Below are 22,127 nucleotides of genomic sequence, written 5' to 3' on the forward strand. Positions count from 1 at the left end.
TGTGTGTGTGTGTGTGTGTGTGTGTAGGGTGCACATGCACACAGTTGAAAGCACATATATTAGGCCCAGGCTGATGGTTGCCTCTTTTTCCAGTGGTCTGTATCTTTTATGTTTTGAGTGAACCCAGAGGTCATCACTTTGACTGTCTGGCTACGGAGCCTCAGGCATCCTGCTCTTCCTCTGCCCTTGCTCCTGCCTCATGCAGAAGAGTTGTTTACAGGCATCTCTTTCCATGTGTGCTGGGGAGCTGAGCTTAGGCCTCACACTTGACCCACTGAGTCAGCTCCTTTGTCCGCGCTACACATTTCTGATCATTTATGTAGCTAGTTCTGAAAGAATAGGATTGAATTTAGGAGATACAATAGAAAAATGTATTTTATGACTTGGTTTAATGCCTTAATATAGGATGCTTGTAAGTTCTTTAGGTATGATATTTATGTACTTCTCATATTTGCACTTTTGTGAAAAAAAAAACAACAAACTTGACATTGAATCTGTAAACTCAGTTTTAAAATGAATACTATTTTTGAGATAGGAAATACCTGTATGTCTAATGCTCTGGGTTGATTGGCAGTGTGAATACTAGTTAGCCTGGTTATCTTTCTACTCTTGTAAAGTGCTGGGTTTTAGGCACTTCCTTCTGTTGTTGTAGGGTGCACATCAGCAAACTTCTTTTAGGTAGAAAGTAAATACTTGAGTCTTGTAGTGCCTCTGTGCTGTGACAGATACCCTGAGGGTATCACACTATGACTCAAGGTCACTCACTTCTTTCACTCTTTCCTTCTTTTCTCTTAGGTTTTAGTTTTAAGGTGAGCTCATGACCCCTATTGGGTTTATGAGAATTACAATAGCTCTGACAGCAGGAAGGAATAGGAAGGGAGATAAAAGGGACTTATCTTCCTTTAAATACTGCTGCAGTATAGCATGATTAAACATTTATGGGCTACAATTTAGTTATAACTACTTTTGAGGTAGCATGGCTCTTTTAGTTGGATATTTTGAAGAAAGAGGGATAAAGGGAATTGGAGTAGATAGCCATGAATACCTGTTGCGGACATCTTCCATTTTAATGTCATAGAACTTTTTTTTTTTTTTTTTTTTTGGTTTTTCAAGATGCAGTTTCTCTGAATAGCCCTGAATAGTCTTGGAACTCACTCTGTAGACCAGGCTGACCTTGAATTCACAGAGATCCGCTGCCCCTGCTTCCCAAGCACTGGGAAGCTCCCACTGCCTGGAATGCCAGGGATTCTTAACTAGATCAGGAATTATTCAGGAGTCAGCAGGCACAGGACAAATATCACTTGTTAGAACTGAGAAGCTATTGAGAAGCACACTAACTACATTAAATCTTCAGTTAAGTGCATGTGGTAATAGCAAACCCTAGAATTAAAGACTTACTAAGACTTATATTTGTAGCTAAACCAGATGTGCTTGGTTTTTATTACATGTGTGGCATGAAGGAACAAAGGAAGTGCTTCCTGCCTGAGGCTGTTTGTTAGGAGAAAGTGTTTTTAATAGGCGAACTGAGGGAAGTCAAGGATGTCAGTCAGAGTCAGGGAAACATTTCTCCCTTTCCCCTCCTAGCAGTGTTTCCTAGGAGTTTAACAAGGCTTGACATGTAGTAGGTGTGTTCACTCAATGCAGGGGCCATAATTACAGTGTGATTTGAGTAATTCCAGCATCTTCCACTATGACTCAATCAGTATATTTTATCTTTCCATGTGCGTTATTTGAGAAACACTATGATTTTTATGCAGTATTATTACTTTTTGAGTTAGTGTGAGGCAGACTTTAGTTGTTTTAAAAAGATTTTGCTGTACCTTGTAGACTAAGTTTTAAACTTTTGGTGCAATAGTAGTTTCTTCTACAAACCTAATATAACTATGTATGTGGCATAAATTATGTCCATCATTTCTGGAGATACGTAAGCCTCAAGTAAAGAGCTATGGTTTAGTGCGAATGTCAACAAGTGGAACTATCTCCTCACCACTGAGAGTAGCCAATGGCTGTTAAACAGGCTCGATACAGTTAACCACGGGAAGACAGGCAAACACATCAGAACTTTGCAAGGTGCCTTGCATGTAGTAGGTGTTCAGTGTGGTGACCACAAACAGAGTGAAGCTTTAGTAATCCCAGCATCTTCCACTTTGACTCGGTCTGTACATTTCATCTTCCCATGTGCGGTCACTTAATAAATGACATGATTTTCTGTGTAGAATTCGAACACTTACAAACCTTTTTTTACTAAGCTCATTTACACTTCTTCAGTCAGAAAAGTAGTAAGCCGATGAAGAACCAAGAGAGAATATAGATGAAGCTTTAGTTCTGGGTCAGACACACAGTAGTCTCTTGCTGTGTGTTGCTGTGGCTTTTGTTTTCATTGATTTTTACCATTCACCCTGGTATTGAAGTGATACTGAATTTCATCATTTTGGAAGTAATACTATTCTGTGAAAAGATTTATCCTTACATCTTATTTTTTCTTTTTAATTTCTGTGCTCTCTGATCTCTCTATCATAGGAAGACCTTTACTTCCTGCTTATGGCTCATCAAGAAAGTCTTCAGTAGCTTTAAAATTTCCCTGCATCCTTTGCTTCTCCTTGATGTCAGTTTGGTAGCTCTGGCTCTTTGCTCTTTGGAAACTTCATAAAGGTATCTGTCCTGTTAGCACTTCCTGAATACTTATGGTCTTATGTATTTTTTTGAAGAAAAATCTTTACCTTTGCCCTTTTTCTGATGAGTAGTTGAGGTGTATAAGTTTGCTTTCCCAGAGAAGTGTTGCAGACCCCACTGTTTTATAGGCTGGTCTTTGACACAGGCTACTTTTGGTCAAGGAACTCATTGTTGTAAAGCAGTACCGGTTTACACTTAACTTGTAAAGCCCTTTTTAGTAGACTTCTAAATGTTTTAGGAGGGTTGGTTTTAAAAATTGCCTAGTTTTCTTCCCTGATGGCCAATGACACATTTAGCCTGAAAAAATTATTCAGAAAATACAGAAATTTTAAGGCAGAGGTTAATATCATCTTATTGGGAAGCATTATGGCATACAGGCTGACAGTTCTGTATCTGGGTCTGCAGGCAGCAGAGAGAGAGAGAGAGAGACATTGGGCCTGGCTTGGGCTTTTAAAGCCTCAAAGCCTACTACCAGTGACAGACTTCCTCCAACAAGGCCATGCTTCCTAATCCCTCTTAAGTGGTGACACTTCCTGATGACCAAGCACTCACCCATGGGAGTCTTCAAACCTCCACATCCCCTCACCCAAGGCATTCATTCTTCTGTCTCTACATATCAGTAGCCCCTTCTGATCTTTTTTTGTTTTTGTTTTTTTGTTTTTTTTCGAGACAGGGTTTCTCTGTGTAGCCCTGGCTGTCCTGGAATTCACTCTGTAGACCAGGCTGGCCTCGAACTCTCAATGCCCCAATAGACACACAAATCTAAAATGACCAGAAAGTAACGGGCTTTGATTTCACTTAGGAATTGAATCAGCCACAAATTTATTTACTGACTCAGTACTCTTTTTTTCTAATGAAATATGGGTACTACCAGTCATTCTGATATCTTCTAGTATGATGGTAAACAAATAACTCTATGTTTAAATCTCTTTTGGTTTTTAGAATAGGAAATTTTTGGGTCTGGAGAGATGGCTCAGTGGTTAAGAGTGCTGACTGCTTTTCCAAAGGTCCTGAGTAACCACATGGTGGCTCACAACCATCTGTAATGAGATCTGATGCCCTCTTCTGGAGTGTCTGAAGACAGCTACAATGTACTTACTTATAATAAATAACTGAACCTTTAAAAAAAACCCAAAGATTTAGAATAGGGTATTTTCTCATGTTTCTCTTTCTTTTCCATTTCCTGAGGTGATTTTCTATAATACATTATTTTCTTATTTCCAAGGGGAAGGTATGTATATATTTGAAATGGGATAGAATTTTATTTTGTACATTAAGTAGCAGGGTATGCTATTTATTTATTTATTTATTTATTTATTTAGTTTTATTTATTTATTTATTTATTTATTTAGTTTTATTTATTTAGTTATTTATTTATTTATCTATCTATTTATTTTTTGAGACAGGGTTTCTCTGTGTAGTCCTGNCTGTCCTNGAACTCACTNTGTAGACCAGGCTGGCCTCGAACTCAGAAATCCGCCTGCCTCTGCCTCCTGAGTGCTGGGATTAAAGGTGTGCGCCACCACTACCCGGCGTTTTTTATTTTTTAAGGTGTTTATTTGTTGAGTTTGTTTTCTCACTTAGGTTTTTTTTAAGTTTTTTTTTTTTTTTTTTTTTTTTGGTTTTTCGAGACAGGGTTTCTCTGTGTATAGCTCTGGCTGTCCTGGAACTCACTTTGTAGACCAGGCTGGCCTCGAACTCAGAAATCCGCCTGCCTCTGCCTCCCAGTGCTGGGATTAAAGGCGTGCGCCACCACGCCCGGCCCGGCTTTAAGTTTTAATATAAGAAATTAATTAATTAGTAAAGAAATTCAAGCATGTTAGAACACTTTTCTTATGTAATGTCTAAATAAAAAGGATGAACATTATTAATGTTGAAGTGCCTAATTTGATTTAAATGCTTCTTTGTGTATTATTTAATTCTTCACAGTGTTCTCAGTGAGGGATATTTGTGTAAAATACTATATTTGTACTTATGTTTTTACATGTTTTAGCCTGAAAGTTGAAGTAAAATAAAAGGAAATTATTGAATGAAAACTTGTCTTGTGATGGGTGTATGTATGTGTGTATGTTTTTTTGAGACAGGATTTTTCTCCGTAACAGCCCTGGCTGTCCTGGAACTTCTTCTGTAGCCCAGGCTGGCCTCCAGCTCCCAGAGATTCCCCGCCTCTTCCTCCATGCACTGGGATAAAAGGCGCGTGTACTACCACCACTCAGCTTTGGCTTGTGATCTTTAACACCAGAAGAGAAGATGCTTTGGAAATAACTCTTTGATATGTATGATAAAGCACATGATTTTATTTTATCTTATTGTTTTTAGAAGAAAAACAACAGTGAAGACATTATGTATTTATGCAGACTATAAGTCTGATGAAAGCTACACTCCAAGCAAAATCTCAGTCAGAGTAGGAAATAATTTTCACAACCTTCAAGAAATCCGGGTATGTTTTTATTTTTTTAAAAATGTGTGTTTAATTCATTCTATAAACGATAAACAAAAAAATTATATTGAAAACTGTGCATATAATTATATTTTTAAACTGCCATCTTTTTTCTAATGCTTTATTATATATTTTCAGATATAAGAAAGGCTAAAAGAATTGTCCAGTATCCCCCTCACTGTTGGAATGCTTTAACGTTTTACTACATTTGCTTTATTAAGTTTATTTTTTAATTTATCAAAATAGGTTACAGGTTCCTGATATCATCTAGGGTGTAGGAACATGTTCATTTTCACTGCTGATTAAAAAGTTAAAAGGCGGGAAACAAATGTTACTAGAAATCTTGGCAAGTCCTACTGGTGCCATCATATACTTGGGAAATCAGGGTCTCTTTTTGGGGTTCTTAGTCTTATTAATGAAAACAAAAAGGAATGGACTCATGGACAATTTATTTATAGTTTAAAAGAAAAATTCAGGGTCATGCAAGCTGTAAAGTTAACAGTTGCCCAGAGGAGAAGAATGGAGGAAAGAGGGGGCCATGCTGCTTGAGATAAGCTGACACAGAGGTCAGCCACGGTCAGCAGAGTTGTATGCTAGGGAGGGCAGCTGTAGAGAAAGAGTAAGGAAGCCCAGAATCAGGGAGAGCATGCTGAGGCTCTAGCCAGGATTTGAAAGACAAAGACAGAAGAGAAGGTCATAGTTATGAAAGGGAGACACAGACAAACCTCATCAACCCTTAGAGGCTACACTAGGGAAGGAAATGTACATTATCTAATGGTGAACTCATCTTCCTCAAGGTGGTCCCCTAGCCAGGTCCTCAGTCTGCTCCCACTGAATCAATTATCAAGGAAGGAGATATGTTTAGACTTCCAGCTTGATGGAGATTCCACTGTTTACTGTATCCTCTTTATTTCAGATATGGGAGCTTGATATATTGTTAGTGTTACCAGTATTTAAGTATAATTATATAATAAGTATATTATTTGATGAGGTTTACAAATACATGCATCTGTATAGCTCTACTCCTTCAAAATGAGGAACATTTTTCTCTGTGACTACTGTCATGGAATGTCATTTCTGACTCTTCACTCTTGCGTCACTCTTGCGTCTGTATGTTCTGCAATATTAGGTCAGCGCCTTGTAGGCAGCATGTACTCAATTGAGCCCTAGCTGTGCCCCAGCCACTCAGTATTTGATTGAAGGATTTAGTCCTCTGTATTCACTGTGATGAACAATAGGCTGGGATTTACTGCTGCCATATTTTTATTGTCTTCTGATCACATTAGGCTCTTTGCTTAGGTAGCTTCCCCATATATGTTGAGCTTAGTCTTTGTCTTTTGCATAGAGCTTTGTGATTACCACATTTTATATAAAATATTTTATGGTTGTAATAGCTTCTTACTGCAAACTAAAAACAACTTATCTTTGATTATATACTTTTAAATACCTGCCTTATGGCTAGTTTGATGGCAATGAATGTATGCCCTTTAATATAGAATCATTATGTTTTATTGGAGAAAACAAGAGAAACAAGCATCCATTTATACTAAGTAGGTGTTTTAGTTAGGGTTCCTATGCTATGATGAAATACTGTGTTTGACCAAAGCAGCTTGGGGAGTATTTGTTTGCTTGCTGTTCCATGTAACAGCTCATCTTTGAATGCAGTGAGGGTAGGAACTCAAGCAGGGCAGGAAGCTGTACAGAAGCCATGGAGGAGTGCTGCTTAGGCTTGTTCCCTATGGCTCACTCAGCCTGCTTAATTGTAGAACCCAGGCCCCCCACACCAGGCATGGCACCACCCACAATGGGCTGGGCCTTCTGATCAGTCACTAAATAAGAAAATTCCCAGAAGCTCAGAATACCCAAGTTGCAATTCACAAACTGCATGAAACTCAAGAAGAAGGAAGACCGAAGTGTGGATACTTCATGCCTTCCTTTTTTTTGGGGGGGGGGGAGGCTTTTTCGAGACAGGGTTTCTCTGTGTAGCCCTGACTGTCTTGGAGTCACTCTGTAGACCAGGCTGACCTTGAAATCTGCCTGCCTCTGCCTTCCAAGTGCTGGGATTAAAGGCGTGTGCCACCATCGCCCGGCATTCAATCCTTCTTAGAAGGGGGAATAAAACACGAATGGAAGGAGTTACAGAGACAAAGTGTGGAGTAGAGACTGAAGAAATGACCATCTGGAGACTGACCCACCTGGGGATCCATCCCATTTACAATCACCAAACCCAGACACTGTTGGGGATGCCAACAAGTACTTGCTGACAGGAGTCTGATACAGTTGTCTCCTGAGAGGCTCTGCCAGTGCCTCACAAATACAGAAGTGGATGCTCACAGCCATCCAGTGGACTGAGCACAGGGTCCCCAAATGGAGGAACTAGTGGAAGGACCTAAGGAGCTGAAGGGGTTTGCAGCCCCATAGGAGGAACAACAATATGAACCAACCAGTACCCCCAGAACCCCAGGGACTAAATCACCAACCAAAGAGTACATGATGGGACTCATGGGTCCAGCTGCATATGCAGCAGAGGATGGCCTGGTCAGTCATCAATGGGAAGAGAGGCCCTTGGTCCTGAGAAGGCTCTATGCTCCAGTGTGGGGAAATGCCAGGGCTAAGAGATGGGAGTGGGTAGGTTGGTGAGTGGGGGGAGGGGGAAGGGTATATGGGGAAGGTGTTTTTTGGAGGGGAAACAAGGAATGGGGATAACATTTGAAATGTAAATGAAGAAAATATCCAATTTGAAAAAAAAAAAAAAGAAAAGAAAATTCCCACATGGGCTTGTTTGTAGCCTGACCTTACAAAGATGTTTTCTCAGTTGAGGTTCCCTGGTCTCTGATGATGACTCTAGTGTGTGTCAAGTTTTACATAAAACTAGTCAGGACAGTAGGGCACTGAGGATACACTGAATAAACATTTCCAAGTCTAGCTTAGTGATCAGTGAGTTTTGGGGTAACTTCCAGAAGTGTAGCTCAAAAGCAACTGTGTCACCGAAAAGCCATCAAAGCAAAGTGCTGCTGTCACTGCTGGTATGGAATCTGCTTAAGGATATGTGGCTATCTTCATCCTGGATTTTTGTCTTTTCTCAGATTTGGAAAGAATTTTTGTTCTTATATATTAAAATTTATAAATTGATGTGCTTTTAATGTGAATGATTTCTTTATATGTGTGTGTATGTTTTTGTTAGTGTATGCACACGTGTATAGAGGAGCCTTTGGAGGCTAGAAGAGAGTGTTAGGTCCCATGGAACTGAAGTTCTAAGGGGTTGTGAGCCATTGAACTTGGGGGCAGGATCCAAAGTTTGGTCCTATGGAAGAACAGCAAGTGCTCTCAACTGCTGAGCCATGTCTCCAGCCTTTCATTAGTTACTTAAGTTACTTGTCTTCTACTTGAGCTTCTGTAACCTGAATTTCTTTTAAGTTGTCATAAATTTAGCAAGTTTTCTTCCAGATTTTTCTTTTTTTTCTTTTTCCCTTGTGGTATAATTTCATGGATTCTTTAGATTATTTCTGCTCTTATGCGTTAAAATTTTTATTTATTGTATTTTTTGGCTGTAAAATTTGTTTCATTAAAAAAAACCCCAACTTCCATTTCTTATACTCCTTTCTTATACTTCTTTCTTATTTTGGTTATTTATTATACTATATTTTAAAATTATTCCTATTTTCTTAAAGCTTCTTGAGTTTTCTTAAAGCATTTAATTTGAATTTCTGGCAGTTTAGGATGCTGCATTTACTCAGAGCCAGTAAGTGGTACTTTCTTTTGTTTCTTTGGTTGGGTAATATTTCATGGATTGTTCTTGATTTTTTTTTTTATATTATTTATTTAATGTATATGAGTACACTGTAGCCGTCTTCATGAACACCAGAAGAGGCCATCGGGTCCCATTACAGATGGTTGTGATCCACCATGTGGTTGCTGGGAATTTAACTTAGGACCTCTGGAAGAGCAGTTGGTACTCTTAACCGCTGAGCCATCTCTCCAGCCTTTGTTCTTGATTCTTAGAACATGACCTTACTCTCTGGGTTCTTGAAAAAGAAAATTATTCTACTCTTTGAAGACTGTCTGGGAAGCCCACCACCAGCCAGCCCATCTGGAGATTCTGAGGACAGTTGATGTGACCCATGGGTCTGTTTGCCATTGGAGTCCTCTGTAGGTTGGCCTGATTCCAGTAGATACGCTGGTGTGTAAGACCAGTTAGAGTCTTAGCAGTAGGAGAGCTTGTTTTTATGAAGGACAACCAGAGGCTATGTCTGTAGGGACTGATGTAGCTTTGTGTTAGGTAGCCTTATTCCGGAGAGAGCGAGCTGTAGTGGCAGCTAGGTCCTTTTATTTACTGCACTTATCTGGAGCATCAGGCTGCCAGGCCTTGTAGTGAACAGCTCCTGGGTCACTGAAGGCAGGTCCGTAGAGCTGCCTGTACCCTAACTCTAGGGACTCAGTCCTGGGGCTGATGTGGTGATGAGGTAGGGCCAGAGCCAGGGTATACCAGGCAGCTCTGCAGCCTGAAATCTGTCCCTAAATACACAAGCGAGCTGAGCATCCAAGGGCACTGGCATACTCAGGTGTCTTGCCTCACTCTAGGTTGTCCTGGATTGGGCTCCACATTGGGGTTTGAGGCAATGCCTAGGCAGAGGACATTGCTTCTCACTGTGCTGCTTGGCGTCGTGGTAAGAGTGGCATGAGGGATGCCAAGCTCTCCTTCCTGTTCTGCTTACCAGCCTTCCACCCCCATACCCAGGTTCTGTAATCTCACCTGGCTTCTTACTGACTTTTGCAAAGGTATTTTTGTGCAGTTGGACTAATTGACAGGTTTTACAAAGTTCCATTTTACCATCTTGCTGATGTCAGGACTTGTTTTTTGAGACACCCTCCTGGTCATTTGTATGTATATACTGCTACTTTCCTTTTCTTAGTTTTTCCATTCTCTCTAATGTTTTCTAATTCAAAATAATCTTGATTTTTAAAATCACAGTCATATTTGATCCGTTGATAGTCATCTATCATAGATATGCATTACACTTAATCAGTGTCTCATGCTATAAAACTTAATGAATTTAATTGTATAATTTGTTACATGGTTCATATTTATCAAAATGGACTGTTTATATTGACAAGCTTTTTGTGAGACAAGCTTTTCTCATTTGGGGTTATAGCAAAACGTTGTCCTGGCATGAGCCTTGTGCACACTAGAAATGCTTCGGTCTGGTGTATTGTGCTTGAATGCCCACTAGATGTCACTGTTGTCTTTTACTTTGTAGCCCTATTTTCTAGTCCTCAGCTGAGGGCTTCGACTGTAGCCAACTGTTTTTCCTAGAATGTATTCACATTGAAAAACTCTTTGACGAATTTGGGAAGTGTAAATCCTCATACAAGATCTCTGTGTATATGAAGATGTCTTGTATTCTCTTGTAAGTTGGATAGTACAGAATTCTTTTGAGAGGCTAATAGGAGAAACTTTAAATGATGTTTGGAGCTTGGGGTATACCTGGTGTTTGCTTCTTTTATTTAAATGCTGAAACATTAGCTGTTTGGAAAAGGAGGTCTTGTAGGTAGCTTATTAGTTGTCTCTTGTATATTTATGTATGGTGACGACATGGCCTCATGATACCAGTTAGTCCTAAGGATTGCCAGGTGAGAGTCTCAACTATTTTCCTGAATAACTTAATGAGCATACTATATATTTTGTATAGTTCTCACTAAAGAATCACAAATTTTGGAAGTTCTTTTAATTTGTGCTTTCAATTATACATCTTTAGGTAATTTATTATATTTACTTTTATCTTTTATATGTTCAAAAAGTTTCAGGTAGTATTTTGTGAGATGAAGTAGATCATAATTTTTCAAAAACATTTCTCCAGCACTTGTTCTTCATTTAAAAAGAGAGAAGTCTGTGAATTCAGATACTAAGGAGTGATTAAGACCTGACCTTTTTTGAGGGTTTTGGAGCCTTCCTTCATTAAGTTATAGGATTGCTTTAACTGAATGGAAAGTCTAAATACACCCTTTTATATTTTTCCATGGATTCTTGTCTGGGAGAGGCTTTAGTACATACTGAAGTATTTTAGTAGGGTTTCTTTCTTTTTTCTAGAAATTATGTGTCTACTTAAACTATTTTAAATATTCATTTTCTATAATCACACTGTCATGAAGTAGTGACTTAAGATTTGAAGGTCTTAGCATGCTCTTCCTTCACTTCAGTTATGGAGTGTAGCTAGACCTTTGCAGTCACTGCTGAGGCCTCTCCAGGAGGGTCTCCATGACTCAGCAATGTGTGCTGTTTTCTGTATAACTGAGGGGGTTGAAAATGAACTTTCTGTTGATAGAAAGTTGACTTGGGCCAAATCGAGTTTTCTTTTTTTTTTTCTTTTGCCAAAACAGATTTTATTTAAGTATATACCACCCATTTTATTTTTAAAGATTTGCAATTTGTTGTTTAAGGAAATTTTATAAGGCATTAAGATTCCATAAGCAAAAATTGCATATACAAAAGAGATTCTCTAGACAGAAGTGAGGACTTTTTATTTCAGTCTTTGTTTTCATTTCCTTTCTGCTGTATCATTGCATCTGTGTCTTTCAGGTTTAATGCTATTCAGGAAGAGCTTTCAAATAAGGCACTGTTGTTGAATTTTAAAATCTTTTGGGTTTTGTTGTTGTTGTTGTTTTTCAAAGCAGGGTTTCTTTGTGAATGTAGCCCCTGACTATCCTGGAGCTTGCTCTGTAGACAAAACTGGCCTCAAACGAATCCGCCTCTGCTTGTTTCCTGAGTGTTGGGATTAAAGGTGTATGCTACCACTTCTTAGTAAATCTTTTGTATTTTAACATTATGTTTTTGCTTAGTATTGTTTTTCTCTGTGAAAGGAAAATAATATGTTAAGATTTTTTTTTGTCTAAATAACAAAGAATACTAGAGTTGATGTAACTATTTAAACATTTTAGAAAACATTTTAGAAAATTTGTTAATTATATCTCTTTTAACAACTGTTGTAGAACTTTTTGTGCTTAATAGGAAACTGATATGTAATTTCTTATACATACCTTGAAGGCACTCAAAAATGTTTCTAAACTCTTGTGAGAAAAACAGCTTGCAGCCAGGTGGTGGTGGTGCACGCCTTTAATCCCTGCACTGAGGCAGACGCAGGCAGATTTTTGAGTTTGAGGCCAGCCTGGTCTATAGAGATTTCCAGAACAGCCAGGGCTACATAGATAAAAGCTGTCTTAAAACTTACCCCCCCCCAAGAAAACAAAACAAAACAAAAATCAAAACAAAAAGCCAAAAGAGAAGAGAAAGAATAAAAAAGAAAAACAGCTTGCTAACTTAATATAGTTCTTTCAGCATATTTGAAAGTGGCCCTTTGGTTCACTGTTAATATTTTATTTCTAAAGTTTCTCGACTGTAAGCTTGAGCATTTCAGTGAGTTTTAAGCCTCGTTTTCATCTTAGGTATTAAATCTGTTACAAGCGTTTCGTGTTTCCTCCTTTGTAAAGAGGTGACTTGACACAGTCTTTTAATGCCTAGAGAGCTGTTATGGAGTTCTCTTTCTTCCACGGATGTCAGTAGCATAGCTATGTAAACCCATACATGGTACTTTGACAGAAGTGTGTAGTAGATCAATTCGTCTGTTAAGAGAACATTACTGCTATAATTAAAGTCTTATTAATATGAAAGGCAGTATCCACTGATGTCAAATCTATTCATACTTTTTTTTTTTTTTTCTGAGACAGGGTTTCTCTGTATAGCCCTGGCTGTCCTGGAACTCACTTTGTAGACCAGGCTGGCTTCGAACTCAGAAATCCGCCTGCCTCTGCCTCCCAAGTGCTGGGATTAAAGGTGTGCGCCACCATGCCCGGCCTATTCATACTTTCTTAAGATGTGTTTCTAATAAATGGTCCTGGGAAAATTAGTTTTTATGTGCAGAAGATTAGAACTCAGTTCTCGTATCTAACCATATATAAAAATCATCTCAAAGTTTACATATAAGACTTGAAACTGTGAAACATGGGCAATGCCTTAGGCTGGATAGTGAAAAAGACAAGGGTTTTTTGTTTGTTTTTTGTTAATATTCTCAAATACCCAGGCAACAAAAGAAAAATTAGACAAATAGGATTACCTCAAACAAAAACAACTCCTTCATAACAATGGGGAGATATCATCAGAATGAAAAAGTAGCCTATAAAACGGGAAACAAACCCACGCTGCATGTGGATGAAGGCTTAGTTCAGAATGCCTAAGGACCTTATGACCAGAACAAAACAAAACAAAACAAAAAACCCTAAAACACAAAAAGACAATGACACCCAAAGCAGCTAAACAATCAACAAAACCACAGCCCAATTAAAAAGTACAAACTGGACTGTGTACTTCAATGAGTGTTTCTTAAAACAAAACTGTGTGTGTTCATGCACATCTGTCACACTAACACTAGGAAGCTGAGGTGGGCTTGAGACAACTGTCCCATAGTGAGTTCAAGGCCATCCTGGGCTACATGGCAACCTGGACTCCAAGAACAAAACTTATAACAAGACATTGAAGTCTAATGGATCCATGAAGCAGTCATACACATCATAAGCTGTCAGGGAAACCCCAGTCAAAGTCATGATCAGTTCACTATAATTATCAGAGAAATAAAGGAGATGGCTTCTTTATGAAGGTAAACAGTCCCCTTGTATACATACTGCTGGGGTTGTAAATTAGTGTGCTGATGAAAGAAGATGGGAAGGAAGCCCCTGACATAGTGTGGTGGTTACACTTGCCCAGCAAAGGGAAGGGAGGTTGTTTTGGTTTACTGTTGCAGAAGTTTTAGTTCATAGTTGCTTGGCCTCATGTGCTTGAGCAAATCATGGCAGCAGAAGCATGTGCAAAAGACAGATTGTTCACATTCGGCAAGGCAGGGAAGAACAAGTGAGTCCAGAACCAAGCTAGGGTACAATCTCTAAACCTTCCCCAGTGGTCCGCTTTGTCGGCTAGGCTCCACCTCCTCAAGGTTCCATAGCGTCCCAGAGTGTCTCTAGTAGCTGGCGAACACAGGTACAAGACATGAGTCAGTGGGAGACTTTTAGATTTAAACTGTAGTATTATGTGATTCAGCATCCTTTTTTGCCGAGATAGATGTATGAGTGTGTGGGTATGTACACTTGAGTGCAGTTGCCTGCAGAAGTCACAGGAAGGCATGGGGCCCCATGGAGCTGGAGGTACAGGAGGTTGTGAGCCAAGCAGTGGGTGCTACAAGCAGTATAGATCCTTCGTAAGAGCAGTATGTGCTCTTAACCCAGAGTACCACCACCACTTCCTCTTCTTCCTCCTCCTCTTCCTTCTTAGCATTTCATTATTTTATGTGTGTGAGTGTTTTGCCTGTGTGTTTGTATGTGTACCACATATGTGCCTGATAACCCATGGAGATCAGAAGACGGCTTTGTATCCTCTGGTTCTAGAGTTACAGAGGGTTGTGAGCCATCATGGGGGTGTTGGGAAATGTACCTGGCCTCATGGAGGAGCAGCATGTCTCTTAACTGCTGAGCCATCTCTCCAGACCCAAGAATCCACATCTTAGAGTGTCTATCACCTCTCTATAGTGCCAAGCTGGGGACTGACCCTTTAACACGTGACCATACTAGAGCAGTCCTCTCACCTTTAGTTATGCGCTGACTCTTGCTCTTTGTTTTATTGAACCAACATCTCACTGTTCAGCATGGCTTGAAACACTCAGTCTTTTTGCTTAAGCTTCCTGATGAGATGTAGACATATACTGCCACGAGTGGTTCACCCACCCACCCTTCCTTCCTTCCTTCCTTCCTTCCGCCCTCCTATCCTTCCTTTCTTTTTTACAAATAGTGTTTCCCTGTACAGTCCAGTCTCACCTGCAATTTATATTGTAGGCCTTGAACATGGGCTTCTCTTGTCTCAGTTTCCTTAATACTGGTGAGTTGAGAACTGTGGTAACTACTATGCAAACCTACTGGTCCACTGAGTATTATACAAATTTTATATATAATTGCCAAATCTCGGAATTTAATCTTGAAGCTTTATTTTCCTATTTTATGAATTGTCAAAGAGATATCACCTACAAAACATGTCTGAGAAATAACTATGATGCCAGTAGCTTTAGCATTTATTCTTGGGTCTATAGAATGTTCCTATAAGCATTAAAAAGGTATTTTAATGCTTGTTAAATATTTTATTATTCTTTTAAAATTAGGGAATGCCTGAAAAGTATGCATTTTTTTTACAGTTATAAATATTCTGTACTGACTGCAACACTGCATAAGTTTAATTTTATAGAATTGCTAGGATTTTTTTTTTTTTTTTTTTTACTGTTAATCTATAGGTATACATGGTGTAGGCGAAAGAGGAAGTATGCCAACTTTCTTAGCCCCCAATAGGTGGTGGCTTTGGAATACTTCTTTTGCATTAAGAGTTGTGTTGTGCTGGGAGGGAATTACTTTAGACAAATTTGGAATTCATATGTGAGAGTTTTCTGTTAACTAAAGTCCATAATTTCAGTAGCATGGAATTCCCATGAGTCACTGAAACTCCATTTAACCTGAGGTCTTGTGGCCTTTGAAACTCGTTGATGTTATCCTGGGGCACAGTGTACTTGCCATTGAACTCCAAGTTCTCAACCTTGGCTTATGAGAGGAAATCCAGTCTGTTTCATAATCTGCAATCTGGGTTTTAAGTATTGTTTTCAGAATAGGACAGAAGGGTGAGACCTAAGCCAGAGAAAGGAGCAGACTTCCAGATCGTCTTTGCCACATGCTGCTTGAGGTTGGGAGCCTGTCAGATCAGAATTGGAATCTTGGTATTATCACTTCCTTAACTTGTAGTGTACAAGGGTATCTCTGTTGTTTCTTATTTGTAGTATTTGCTTTGAAAACTGATATTCATAGATCCTACCCCATTCAATAGCTGTGAAGACTGGATATGCTATGTGGTGTAAACATCAACTGAACTGTAGTGGACACTCGGTCTCAGCCGTGCTTCTGTTCTCTCCACTGCTGACATGGAGCTCGGTCATGCTAATGTCCTCTCCAGCTTCTTGCTTAGCCTTACTCTCACTTGACTGCTAGAGGCTGCACAGAGACCTGAGTAAAAATGTCCTATCTAGGTTAAGGCCTGATCAAGTGGAAGTTCAGTAGCTTGTTGGTTCCCTGGTACTGCATGCAGCCTTGAAGTGCCAGTGTTGACTTTTGACAATTTTTAATATTTGCCACTTTGGACTTTGGTGTTCACCCCCAAATGCTCATCTGTTTCTTATGCAAATGCAGGCCCTGTTGGTTTTGGATAGTCTAGATTTAATCCATTGAAAGCACCCTGTTGGTGAATTACTATACTACTTTGCGTAAAGAACAGTTTAGCGACAGTCCCTTTCATGTTATGGAGTTATTAACACAAATCTGATAGGAGCTGGCTTGAGTCTTTCCGTGAGAACACGACTGTTCCTCTGGTAGGAAAACCCTTGCCTCTGAGTTTTGAACTTGCTTTTCTGGGTGTTTTGTGTTAGGAAGTTTTACTTCTGTTAGTGTCATCTTAAAAGTAAAGCTGACGGTATCGACGACTTCGGGCTTCACCTCTGAGCACCTGCACTTTTCCTGAAGACTGTGCTGCCTTCAGTTGGTAATCCAAAGTGTATGGCAATAAACAATAGAATAAGGGATATAAATGGAATGGGTTTTTTTTTGTTTGTTTGTTTTATTTTGCTTTTTAGACAGGTTTTCTCTGTGTAGCTCTGGCTGTCTGGAACTCGCTCTGTAGACCAGGCTGACTTTGAATTCACAGAGATTCATCTGCCTGTGCCTCCTGAGTGCTGGGCCTAAAGGTGTGCACCATCAGAGGTAAAAGAGGTTATTTATATGCATCTTAACTGTCAAGACATAACTCAGCTAAAAGTTTCAGAAAAGCTCTGTCTTAGTCAGTGTTTCTATTCTTGCACAAACATCATGACCAAGAAGCAAGTTGGGGAGGAAAGGGTTTATTCGGCTTACATTTCCATACTGCTGTTGATCACCAAAGGATGCAGGACTGGAACTCAAGCAGGTCAGAAAGCAGGAGCTGATGCAGAGGCCATGGAGGGATGTTCTTTACTGACTTGCTTCCCCTGGCTTGCTCAGCCTGCTATTTTATAGAACCAAGACTACCAGCCCAGAGATGGCACCACACACAAGGGGACCTCCCTCTTTGATCACTAATTGAGAAAATGCCTTACAGCTGGATCTCATGGAGGTATTTCCCCAACTGAAGCTCCTTTCTCTGTGATAACTCCAGCTGTGTCAAGTTGACACAAAACTAGCCAGTACAAGCTCTATCTTAATCACATATTTAATTTTTAAAACTTTTCTGCTAAACAGTGTACAGATCCATCTTGCATACAGAGTCACTTAGCATTCTGAAGGTGGGTAAGCTGACAGAGTCTTTACAACTGTTCAAGGCATACCTCTTTAACATTGTTTAAGAAAATTATAGAGCAAAACCAGAGAACAGTTATGACTGCTGAAAAAATCATTCTTGGAAAGAAATTGACACCTTGATATCAGAGGCATTAATACAGCTTTTCATGTCTTTGTGGTCTGGAGTAACAAATAGAACTTTGCCTTAGAAACTGATGTGTGATAGTTTGTGTGTATGTTCATGTGAACAGGTATGTGGGTGCAAGCATGGACATTCATACCCATGTGTGTACTTGAGTAGGAAAGGATATAAAATGTGGTAATATTTATTTACCATTAATACAAGGTAGAGATTGACTTAGCCATCCAAGTATCAAAATATCCTTACTTAATTATTCATCTATAACATGTTCCTCATGAATAATTGTGCACATNTTTTTTTTTTTTTTTTTTCTAGAATGGTGTTAGATCTTTGCACATGGCAGTGGCAGATAATAAAGGGTGATCATATATGGTTTACGCCCAATGATGCTTTGAGAGAACTAGACAGAACTGGTTTCAAGTCTTAATTTTTCCTTTTCAGCTATGTGAAACTTGTAGTCTTATTTGATGCACTTATTCATATTGTCTGTCCTACAGTAAACAATAAATATGCTCTTATGTGCTTTAAAAAATAATGCTTGATAACTTAGAGGTTTTGTCACTATTTGAAGTCTAACACACACTTGTTTTCATATAAAGTTCCAGAGTGGCAGCAATACTTTTTTCCCTAGGGAAAACTCATAATAAAAACATTGGAAGTTTTATGCATGGGTCTCTTCTGGAGTTCCTATCAAATAATACATGGTCAATTTGGAACAAATTAAATACTATTGATTGTTATGATAACATCCTTGGATGGCCAGTATTATTATGTTTCTGGGTTCACATTTTATGAACGGGCCCACTTGAATAACTAGTTGATCCTGTCATTGTAATAGAAATACTTACAAATAAAATTCTCTTTACCAACAACGTGGTAAATGAAAACCCTAGGAAAAAATGTTAATATCCTGACTCCTAGAATGCTGCAATTCAGTCAGCAGGCTATTGATGGACAAGGGGCGTGGTGGGCAGGAGTTGGGGAAAGGAAATAGAAAGGATATAAGTTACATTTGGGAGGGAAATAAATCAGGCAGAAATGTTACTGAAAGCATATTTTTTTTTAAAAAAATTATTTTAACTATCTTGAATTGCTAAAAAGTAGTGAAGTAGTGTCTTTGAATTTCTAAAAGATAGTCTCTCTCTCTCTCTCTCTCTCTCTCTCTCTCTGCATGTTTGCCTAGTGTATTTGTGTGTGTGTGTGTTCTGTATATTTTTGTCTATGTTAGTTACTGGTGTTAATATTGCAGTGAGCTCTTTTGAAAGGTAAACAAAGAAATAAAGTTTTATCTTGAAGTACATTTTAGATAATATGGATCCCAAAAATAATATGAGAAATTGTCCCATGCTATCAGTCTTTATTTGTAGCACTGTGGGAGAATGAAAACTATTGTATTTTCTCCTTTACATAAGACATCCTCCACACTGTCAGAAAAAACACATTATAAGTAGAGTTCAAAAATAATGATAGAAAAAGATTTATAATGGAAAGAATTGATGGTATATTTCACCTAGAGTAAGGAAGACAATGTGTAGTAAGGGATTTTGTGGCTTTACAGCTCGGTGCATGTGTTTGAAAGCTGTTCTCTCAGCTACGTGGGTGGCAGGGTATGCTACCATATAATGTATTGTAGTTGGCTCTCCACACTTGTCAGGGTTAGTGTTCAACCATTCGGAAAATTTTCCCATTGTTCCATCATGTGAACCAAGGCTAGTGCTGAATTCCCAATAACTTACAGAAAAAGTTTAATTAGAAAAGTTGGAAATTTCATTACTTTTGATTGTTTTAATATAGTAGTAGTTGGTCTAGTGTTTTATCTATTATTACATATTTTTAAGCAAAAGGATATATCAAAATTGACATTTTACCTTATTTTTAAATAGAATTTACAGAAATTTGTGTACAGAATCCTGCACTTTTTTTCTTTTTTGTATTAGCACTCTATTTCCATCTTAAGAGTTTTGATTTAGATGGCCGATAGCTCTTGGCAGCTAGTGCATTTTTAACAAATAATACTGTTTCTAGTAAGAGTTGCAGAGGAAAAAAAAAACTTTGTGTGAGGTCCTTGTAAACTGAACCTTTGGAACATTGCTTTACCCCTCCCCCTAATGCTTCTTCCCTATTTGTGTAAATGGTTATAAATTACATCGTTTGAAAAGAACTAAAACATTTTATATTGTTGTTTTTGTGCTTAATTTTTGTATTTACCTGTTATGTTAAAGATACAAAGAGAAATAAGCAATTATGGTATTGAACTTCCATTGTGCCAGTACCTCTACAGCATAAGCCAACAAAAGCAGAGAGCTGCCTGCTGTGGCATCTGCAGTAAGCCTGTGCAGGCATCAGTGTCTGCTGCTCATACAGTTTTCTTCTCCCTGAAAATTCCTCTTGGAGGAAGACTTAGTGTTTTGTGGATGTAGTGAAAATACTTGCTGGTCCTTGTATTTTCAGTTTGCAAGTGCTTCTCTTTATAGAACAAATTGTCACAGATGTATGTTATATTACTGTCACGGACACATTAAAGAGTGTAAGATAAGGGACACACACACACACACACACACACACACACAGAGTAAAATAATGCACAATTTTAAATGAAATTAGAAAAGATTAGGGATGAGAAATGATGAGCTTTTATTGAAGATGCTTGTAGAAAGTGATTGAATATTAACTTTCACTCTTTCAATCTATTGATTATAAAGCAAAATCTCTTGACTAGATACATATTAATAATATCTTAAATATCCTATATTTTGTTTAAAATTCAGATTCTTAAATATGTTTATTTCCTGGAAATATTTCAGTTGACTTTAAAATAATTCTGTGACCCTTTACTGCAGTTCCTCATGTTATGTGACCCTCAACCATAAAATAAATTTGTTATTACTTCATAACTGTAATTATGTTATGAATTATAATATAAATATACAGTGTTTACATTACATTTAAATTCTGATATATAGTATACCTGATTTGCAATTCCTAAAGGGGTCAAGACCCACATATGGACCCAAAGAGTAATTTTCATCCTTGAACTTATCCACCTCATCTGTTTCTATACCTGTGTTACTTACTTCTGAGGGTTGTGTCACATTCAGGCAGCAGATTTGGCAGATGTAATCCCATGACTGGACAGTAATACCCAGAGCTTTGTGAGGTGATAGGGAAATCAGTTTTGAAGTGTATGGGTTGTAGTTGGCTGTAAGGGGTATCTTTTTTTTTTCTCTTAGAAACATTACACTGTAGAGGTTAATAAAAGAGTAAACCTGAGATAACATTTCACTTTCTTCTTATAAAGATTCTAGGATTATGCGTCTTTGTTTTTTGAACAATTAAAATGCACTTTTGCATTTCATTATGCTGTGTGTACATTTTAATTATTAATTCAGATTACCAGAATAAGACTACTATATTTTAAGGACAGACTATTAAATTTTAGTTAGTAGATCTGGTAGTTGATGATGCTTTTCAGTCTCCCAGGTGTTACACTCAATTTATTACTTATTAGTTGTCACAATCTTTTCTTTTTTCAGTCCAGAGGATGGAAAAGATTGCCATCTAAGCAAAATGTATCTCACATATGGCTTCTGGGGAGAAAGAAAAGCACCACGTCCTTAGCATGTTAGTTTTCTAAGGGCCTCGGGGGTCTGAATTTCGTGATTGCCACGAAGCCTAATTGCTCACAGGGCAACCTGGCACACTGCCATTTCCCCACTGAGCTGTTTGTTAGTGTTTGTGAATAGAACAAAAATGTCCTTGCCTTTTCAGCATAGCTGGTAATGGTTGCGGTTTTAAGAAACAAGTTAACATTTTTCTCAATGCTGGCGGCTCACAAGAAGATGAAGTCAAATGCTATCTAGACTGTAGGTAGTAGGCTTGGTCCAGTGATCGTGAAATGATATAAAGCAATGTTTATTGTTTATCGTGGGAGTAAACTCACTTTGTATATGTCACTTTATTCTTAATCAGATAACCTAAATTTGGTGCAACACTTGAAAATAAGCTGTGGGTTGGATGTTTTATTCTTTGATATTTTTATAAAAGACATTGGTTATATGAATTATAGGGCCAATTGAAATCAGAAATATTATAAGTAGATTTTGCTGGTGGGGAGGGGGATGGGCTACTTTGGTTGTCACTGAGGCCACTCAGAGATGTTTATATTCAGATATTTAGAAGTGTGTAATTTGTTCTCATTGACCTGACCTATGTCTATGCACAGAGAGTAACCACCCCTTGAGAGACATACGTGATTGAGTTACCTTCTTCTCACAGTCTCCCTCAAACAGTCTCCCTCAAAGGTCTACCTTTTTTCACAGCCTGGATAGGATTATGGGCTTTTAAAACTTTTGTTTCTTTATGATTTATCTATTTATTTATTTTATGTGTAGGGTTGCTCTGTTTCCATGCACACCAGAAGAGGAAATCAGATTCCATTACAGATGGCTGTGAGCCACCATGTAGGTGCTGGGAATTGAACTCAGGACCTCT

General features: G+C 38.4%; 1 protein-coding gene across 4 annotated transcripts in view; it reads left to right on the plus strand.

Annotated features, from left to right (window-relative positions):
* Anapc10 (anaphase promoting complex subunit 10) overlaps window positions 1-22,127 on the plus strand; it is a 47,309-nt gene that overhangs the window by 9,389 nt on the left and 15,793 nt on the right. For all 4 annotated transcript variants that reach the window (XM_029532693.1, XM_029532692.1, XM_029532695.1 and 1 more), the window contains exon 4: window positions 4,993-5,113. In XM_029532693.1, coding sequence (XP_029388553.1) covers window positions 4,993-5,113 — 121 coding nt within the window. The remainder of the gene's footprint in view (window positions 1-4,992; window positions 5,114-22,127) is intronic.

This window comes from Mus pahari, chromosome 20, assembly GCF_900095145.1.
Source record: "Mus pahari chromosome 20, PAHARI_EIJ_v1.1, whole genome shotgun sequence".
Classification (NCBI taxonomy): Eukaryota; Metazoa; Chordata; class Mammalia; order Rodentia; family Muridae; genus Mus; species Mus pahari.